This window comes from Pinus tabuliformis, chromosome 6, assembly GCF_031772625.1.
Source record: "Pinus tabuliformis cultivar Carrire ecotype Pingquan chromosome 6, CPIR1, whole genome shotgun sequence".
In the NCBI taxonomy this organism is placed as follows: Eukaryota; Viridiplantae; Streptophyta; class Pinopsida; order Pinales; family Pinaceae; genus Pinus; species Pinus tabuliformis.
Genome location: NC_142292.1, coordinates 747,846,091 through 747,854,951, shown reverse-complemented (window position 1 = coordinate 747,854,951; position 8,861 = coordinate 747,846,091). Strand labels below are relative to the sequence as shown.

Sequence of the window (8,861 nt, the reverse complement as noted above, 5' to 3'; positions counted from 1 at the left end):
CATTTACACCTATTTTCAAAATTTTAACCTATATTTTATATCCATCTATTATGAAAATTCTACAAATAAAAGGCACTCAATTTTTTCAATTTCACAATTATTTTTTAGTAAAGGGTATCGGCGTTATTTCATATGGATATTGAAATTTTTTAATTATGAGTCAAAATGAAAGTAAAATATTTTGATCACACTTTATTGTAATATTAATCGAATTAGGATATTGATACTTTATAATATATTTAATTAAAAATAATTAAATATATGTATCTATTTATTTATTTTGTTTGTCATGTTGTTTGAGTTCTTCAGATTACATTAGACATGATTTATAGCTTGAGAAACCGTGATCCAGGGGTATCTAATCATGCCACATCAACGCTTAACACGGCAATATTTTTGCCCATGATGTTTCAAAGAAGTGACCTTCACATCACGTAGTGACTTAATAGTAAACCTCGTCACCATCTATTCTACACCCAGAGAGCATGTGTATTTATTTTAGTTTTTATTATAAACTATATTATTTTTTTTTATTTAGAAAATATTTTATTTTTATTTAAAAAAAAGTATTTATCAAGCATAGAAAAAACTAAACATCTTCCTTATACTGAATGCAATAATTAATAATAATTTTAATTAAAATTAACTAAATATATATATATATATAATATAGTTTTATTATAATTATTATTTTTTTGGAGCGGAAGCGACCAGGGAGCTCTGCAACTGCGAGCCTCGGCTCCCCACGAGATCCGCTCTTTGCAGGCTCTGAACCTGCGATCCTCCCCGCTCTTTGCGGCTTCTCCTCCCTGCGGGCCTACCTGTATCAGTTCTGACTCGGATCTAAGGGCGTGGCCGCTGCTGCGTGGCTGCCCTTGTGGCGGCCGGCACCAAGCCAGACCATATGGAGACACAGGGCCAAGATCCGCCCTCTGATCCTGTTGTTGATGCCTTTAATCAGCTCCTGGCAGGTTTGCCTCCGAAGAAAAGAAGTGATGCCTCAAAATTCGTCAAGAAACTCGATGAAATTCCTGAGATCTCTTTGCCTCCGGAGACCCCCATGCAAGTAGCTTTGTCGCTGGCAGAACGTGGACTTATTGGACAATTCACGGGACTTTGGCCCTCTCCGAAAACTACAGAGCAATGGGTCAACAGGAATTTGGCACCCATGATCAATCAAAGTGTTACCTCTTACTTTCTGGGGCGAGGGTATTTTCTTTTCGAATTTACCTCCAAAGAAGACAAAGATCTGATCTTTCGAAATGGGCCGTATTTCATGGGTCCTCAGGGTCTCTACCTAAACAAATGGACCCCGGATTTTGACCCAACGGTCGATGTCCCCAAGGCTGTTCCGGTATGGGTTCGTCTCCCAAATTTGCGAGTTCACTGTTGGAACTGGGACTCCTTGAAACACATTGGCAACTCCCTCGGGAAATTCATAGATCGGGCAAGAAACAAGGATCAGTATGATTGTGCTAGGATTTGTGTAGAGGTAGATCTAGAGGTGGGTCTGCCAGAGGCAATCAAAATCAAAGTCGGCAGCTGGTCCCATGTGCAGATCTTGGATTATGAACAACTGCCATTCAAATGCAGGAAATGCCACGTTTATGGGCACTTCGCTAGAAACTGTCCGACCAATGCAGAGCCAGAGAAAGGGAATGAAGAGGGTTGGAATCAAGTCAAGCGAGCAAGAGCCAACCACAAGGGGAAAAAATAGGGTGGACCCTCCGGCAAAGGCAATCTCCAGGTTAATGCCCAGAGGCCTCCTCCCAAAAAGGCGCAAGAAAACAAATTTTACCCTCTAAGCCAGCTGACAGAAGGCACACCAGAGGTAGAAATCCAAAAACCAGACTCTTCAAGTAAAAGCACACCTCCAACTTCCCCCAAAGAAGTTGAAAACCCCAAAGGCATGGCCCTAGAGGATGAGGAAGAAGAGCAGGAAACTGATGAGTCAGAAGAAGAAGGAGAAAGAGGAGAGTCCCAAACCACGGTAAGAAGATCTACAAGAGGCCGGAAAACAGACAAAGAAAAAAGAGAGCAACAGACCTACAAAGATAAGTTATAGGGCAGCCAACCAACTCTGGAAAAACTGCTAGCCTCAAAGCCCAAGATGATGAAAAATCAGCCCCAAGGCTCCAAGGGAGCCCACCAGAAACATAAATAATGAAGGTCATCTCCTGGAATTGCAGAGGTATGGGGAGCAAAGTTAAGGAAGAAGCCATAAGAAATCTAATAAGAACAGAAGCCCCAGACATACTTCTCGTCCAGGAGACCAAGCTGGAAGACAAAATCTTCCTGCAAGCAAGCAAAAAGGTGTGGCCCAAAAGTGAAGCAAGAGCAATCTCAGCCAGGGGTGCCTCGGGAGGGATTGGTACACTATGGAACTCCAATAAATATGCTCTCATCTTTGAAGCGAGCAACACTCATTGGTTGCTGCTAAAAATGCAGAATCTTGACACAAAGGAAATTTTTAGCCTCTTCAATGTATATTCTCCAGTTAATATCCGGGAGAAAAAGGATTGTTGGGACACTATAAGACGACAGGCAGACCTGACAAATCTGGAAAATGCAATCATTGCTGGAGACCTCAATCTCACACTTCACTCGACTGAAAAAGAGGAGGAAGTGCAGTCCGAGACCCGGCAAGAGAATGGGCGGAGGATCTCTTGCAAGATTGGGACTTGCTGGATATCAAACCTTCATCAGGTAAGTTCTCTTGGTCTAATAAAAGAGTAGGCCCTGGACATATTGCTGCCAAGATAGATAGATTTTTCATTCAAATCTCTTTCCTGTTACTTGGTCTAGAACCCAGAATGCACATTCTTACTAGCAGCACCTCGGATCATAAGCCTGTAAAGCTAGAGCTCCTTGCCCATCTAGATCTGGGCCCCATCCCCTTTCGATTTAGTCCCCTTTGGGTAAAGGAGCCTCTTTTCATGCAAACAATCAAAGATTGTTGGAGCCAGCCTGTCAAAGGTTCACCCTTCTTCATTTGGGAGGAAAAGCTCAGAAGGGTTAAAGGAGTCCTGAAACGTTGGGCCAAAACCCTCTCCAATCCTGCAACAGATAGGAAAGTCATCAAAGCCACTCTTGCCTCTCATCAAATCCACATGGAGAGCGCCACAATTACAGAGCAGATGATAGATCAAGAAACTCAGTTGCAACAAAGTTATCATAAGGCTTGCTTAGCCGAAGAAGAATACTGGAGAATAAAATCTCGAAACCTGTGGCTCAAAGCAGGGGACAGGAACACGGGTTTCTTTCATAAGCAAGCCCAGGCTAGGAAATGATTTAACACTATTTCTGAGATCGAGGAAGATAATGACACGCACAAGGAATTCGCAAACATCAAGAAAGCAGCCTTCTCTCATTTCCAAAACTTGTACAGTGATGAACAGGAGTCGCTCCATCACCAAGAGCTGCTAGACATTATCCCTCAAGCAATCTCTCCTCGTATGAACAGGATTCTAGAGGCCAAAATCACTAAAGAGGAAGTTAAAAGGCCCTCTTTGACATGGATCCGGACAAGGCCCCGGGGCCAGATGGCTTCTCCTCCAGGTTTCTTCAAGTCTGTTGGTCGATTGTTGAAAGGACCTTCTCAAAATGATACAAAAGTCTCAAAATTCTCAGAAAATAGGAGGCAGCACAAACTCCGCTTTCTTAGCTCTCATACCAAAGGAAAAAGGCGCCAACAACTTTAGCAGATTTCGCCCGATCTCATTATGCAACACTAGGTACAAATTAATCACCAAGGTCATTGCAAATAGACTGAAGCCCATTCTGCCAAGAATTATTCTGGAAAATCAAGGAGGCTTCATCCAAGGAAGGCAAATCGTGGATAACTTCACTCTCGTTCAAGAGGCAATACATTCAAGTCTTCTCCAAAAGGAACAAGGTATGGTGATCAAACTCGATTTAGAAAATGCCTTTGATTGAGTTAATCATAGATTTCTTTTAAAAGTCATGTGCAAATGGTTTTGGAGCAAATTTCATAAATTGGGTCTGGGCATGTATCTCAGAGCCTTGGATTGCCCCCCTTGTAAATGAAAGAGCCACTAAATTTTTCAAAGCCTCGAGAGGTCTTAGGCAGGGATGCCCCCTTTCCCCTCTGCTTTTTGTCATCCAAGCCTTTTTCTTCAGCTTTATGTTAGACAAAAAGATACGAGATTAGGAAATCAATGGACTGAGTATAGCTAGAGGGGTCAAAAGCATAAACCATGCCCTATTTGCGAATGACACCCTGCTGTTAGGCACCGCCACCCTCTCCTTTGCCTCTAAGTTTAAAGCTGCCATGGATGTATTTAGTAAGGCCTCAGGCAGCGCTCTTAACAAGAATAAATGTCACATATACAGCTGGAACACCTCGCCCAGGATTCTCTCTGCCATCTCTAGATGTCTGGGCTTTGCAGCCTCTTCCTCCTGGACCTCATTTAAATATTTGGGCCTCCCTGTTTTTCATAAGAGACTTTCAATCAAAGACTGGCATCCTCAGCTTGAAAAATTCAAGTCTAGGATCCAAACCTGGGGCTACCGCTGGCTCAACGCTGCTGGCAAGTCAGTCCTTATAAAATCTGTGCTCTCCAGCCTCCCATTATTCCAATTTGCTGGACTTCTCGCACCAGTAACCATTCTAAACAAAATGGATGAGTTTATGCGCAGGTTTTTCTGGAAGGGCGGAAAACAGAATGAAAAGAAAATTCCTCTCATTAGCTGGGAAACTATTACCAAGCCGTTGTGGGAAGGTGGATTGAATTTCAAAAATATATGTCAGCAGAATGTGGCTATGGCAGCAAAGACCATTTGGAGGATCATTGCGCCCAAACCTGGATGGGCCCAGCTGGCTCTATGGAAAAAATATTTCAGAGGACCTCGGTTAAGATGTCTAGAGAATGAGATCCAATTGCAGAACTCGCCTTTCCTCAAGCTATATGCAAAAGCAGGCCCATTAATCAAAACGCACTCATTCTAGATCCCTGGGAACGGCAGAAACATTAGCATCTGGACTGACAGAATAATGAACATGGATTCTATTGAAAATAGAACTTCCAGCAGAGAATTGCGCTCCTGGATGGACAGAGAAGGGTTGCGCACTCTATGGGACATATCTCTATGGCGCGATTCGACTTGGGCAGGTTGGAAAAGCGTTGAAGTGTCGGACCAACTGCGCAGTGAATGGTCCACGCTGCTAGAGCATCTCCACGGCCTGGCACCCACGCAAATGAGGAAAAAGGACTTGAAAGGATGGGGATCGACTGACAGAGGTTACACTGTTTCCATGGGTTACATTAAGCTAAATGAGAGACCATACATTGCCCCTGATCTAGCACCTTGGCAAGGAGTTTGGCGCATCCCCTCATGGCCCAAGATCGATTTTTTTGCTTGGCAACTCTGCCATGGAAGAATTCTAACGTATGATATTTTGCAAAAAAAAGGATTTCACGGGCCATCCATATGCTCGTTGTGTAAAGAAAATTTTGAAACAATTGCTCATTTAATACTTGAATGCAAGTTCTCCAAGCAAATCTGGCTCTCCTTCATTCAGAAACTGAATCCCAACTTCTTGATGCCTTGTTCCACTGTGGAGCTGTTCTCCAATTGGGCAGCCAAATACCCAGGTCCGCCTCCTAAAAACCAGGTAATTAAAATAGCATGGGCCACTCTTCTAAAGATTATTTGCTGGCAGATTTGGCTTGAATGCAATAGAAGAATTTTCAGAAGCACTAAACAGAACAACAAGGCTTTAGAAATCAAAATTAAATGCCAAATCAAGGAATGCTTAGTTGATATTAAAGACAATACTAACCTCATCCAATAGGACATTACTTGGGGTTCCCTCCTTGACTTGCATTTCCAACCAGCAGACAGAATCGTTCTCCCTATCAAAAACTAGCAAATTAGAAAATCTGAAGATGACTTTCAAGATTGGCTCAAAGCGCACTCAAGGCATTCTCTCTTCTTTGATGGGGCAGCAAAGGGAAATCCGGGCAAAGCCGGTGTAGGAGGGGTCATTGTGAATCCATATGGGGAAAAATCCATTCCTTCGCTTGGGGGCTTGGACATACAACCAATATTCAAGCTGAGGCTCTGGCCCTCTTTCAAGGCCTTAAATTCCTCAAAGACTTAAATATTGAAGAAGCTAATGTAATCGGTGACTCCCAAATTATTATAAATGCAATGATATCTAATTCCCCAATGTTGGACCTCAAGCTAGCAAGACTGATATCTAAAATCAAGGGTCTTGGAAAAGGCTTCCAGAAGTTAAACTACTTCCATGTGCTGAGAGCCCTTAACAAAGAGGCGGACAAAGAGGCTAATAAAGCTGCTCTCCTCTCAACAGGGATCAAGCAGAAAGACGAAGAAGAATCATGGGATCCCATCCCTTAATCTGATTGCTGCCATGTTTTACTATTTGCTCCTAAAGCAATTTGTTTGTATCTCCAAGTGGGGGAAAATTTCAGAAATCGAAAATATAGACGCTATATCAAGGAAGAAGTCTACAAGTTTTAGAGGCATGCTCACTCACAGAAGTGATTTGCACCAGGACACAGAAGTCCTCTATGTAATCAGTTTTTTGGCATTCAGCCCAAGAGGAATATAAACACCCCATACCTGTTTCTGTCAAAAAAAAATATACAGTTTTATTATAATTGATATTTGTTTTTATTTATTAAATATTTTATTTTTATTTAAAAAAAAATACAAATCTTTTTTCATCACCGATAAACCAATAAATAATAAAGATTAAAAAGTGTTACATTCATTTATAGAGTGAAACATATGATTTAATAATGAGATTCTCATGACATTATGAATATATTAAAAATAATAATAAATAAAAATTTGTTGTATAATAATTTAGTTTATTGAAATATATTTAATGAATAATTAAATTTAAATCTCGTAAAATGTGGGTTTATATAAATTGTTATCAATTATAACAATTTAATATATTCATATCATTCCACATATACAAGTTATGGATATATGGGAACCAATAATACAAATACTAGCTTAGATTCATCTTAATTTAAAATATATTGAGAAGAGTTGAAAAGGATCAAATCTTTTTTCACTTTAAAAGAGATTTGATCTATTTTAGCACTTAATAAATCTAAAATTAAAATAAATGTAGATTGGTTTAATTATTAAATATAAACATAATTATTAATTTATATTTTTTATTTTTTATTTTTTTATTGTCATATAATTTTAACCAATCAAAATATTTTATAATAATAATAATAATTATTATTATTATTATATTTTATTTTATATTTTTATTATTTATATAAGTATACACATTCACTACAAAGTCATAATTTCTAAAGATGAAAAAAAGCAATAAAAAATATTATTTATAAAATAATAATTTAAGACACAACAAAAACAAAAAAACAATAAATAAATAAATAAATTTCATTTTTGTTGTCTTTTACTTTAGAACTTTCTATTTTTAATATTATTTTTCTATGTATTTTCTTCTATTCAATTTTGTCATTATAGCTCTACAATAAACGATACAAATAATGCAAAGTGAAGAACAATTTTTTTTTTTACAATATAAAATTTAAAAAAATATAGATGGTATAATTTTATACAAAACTATAATAATTTATAATTAAAATTATATTTTTTAATATATTAATTTAGATTCATTTTAATTTTAGATTTACCAAGTGTTGAGAGAAACCAAATCTTTTTTCATTCTAAAAAGTATTTTCACTTCAAATTTGATCTTTCTCAACATCTAGATTTAAAATGAATCTAAGCTAATTTAATTATTAATTAATTTAATTATTTTTATTTTTATTTGTTATGTAATTTTAGTGAATATATATATAAGTAATTTCACTGAGTCAAAATGTTTACATAACATAAGAGGACTCGATAACATCTCTTCCATGGGGCAATAAATGAATTTAATCACTTCAAAAATCTCTATTGCTCAAAATAATATATTCTTAAAACAATTATGATTATATTTGAGAGTGGAAATTTCCACATTATTCATATTGTCAGAATCTTTCAGATGTGAACTGTGTAGAAAATTTCCACGTCTGAAGTTTGAGTGGAGACTCCACCCATCATCAGGGACTGAAAAGCAAGGGTACACTAAGTGTGGGAGATGATCAAACCTTAATGAGAGGCCAGAGATTGAGATAAGAGTCACAAAAATAAATTATTAAATTAAAAACATCAACGGTCAAAAGAAAATGATTTAAAATCAAAGAAAGGTAAAAACTCAATAGATAAAGAAGTCAATATAATAATAAGAATAAGAATAAGATAGGTTAGTAATGATATTATTATTGTTCAAACCTTGCCCTAATAATATATATTGTTAATATATAATATTATTTTAACATAGAATTAATAGTAAATAATATAAATAATGAATAATGTTAATTGGTTTTATTTTATATAGAAATAATATTAATATTATTAAGTGGTTAGAAGTTTAGGATTTCACTATTTTTGAAAATAATAATAATAATAATTAATCAAATTTTAAAAATAAAATATATATAGTTTAAGAGAGATTTTTCGACGTAAACCACATGATATTTCATTTGGCGACGCGTTTCGAACCAACCAGTGTGGTTCATCGTCAGGACAAGTTGAAGAATCAGATCAAGCTTTGCATGTTAAATAGTTAGAGCAAAACCTCCAACTGCTATAATTCTTGACCAGGCAACGACTATATTGACCAACGGCTAATAAAGTAGATTTTAAATAGTTATTAATAGTTAGTTATAAAAGGCATTAACTATTTAAAAATATAAATAATAGAATAAGTCAAGAGATAGAAAGAATACGATTATAATATTTTAAATATTCATATTAAATTAATTGTTAAATAG

At 37.0% G+C, this 8,861-nt stretch overlaps 1 protein-coding gene across 1 annotated transcript; it reads left to right on the top strand.

Moving 5' to 3' along the window:
- Positions 1 to 904: 904 nt before the first annotated feature.
- On the top strand, positions 905 to 1,717 carry LOC149260896 (uncharacterized). The gene has a single exon (XM_089461403.1). The coding sequence runs from the start codon at positions 905 to 907 to the stop codon at positions 1,715 to 1,717; it is 813 nt and encodes a 270-aa protein (XP_089317529.1).
- Positions 1,718 to 8,861: the final 7,144 nt, after the last annotated feature.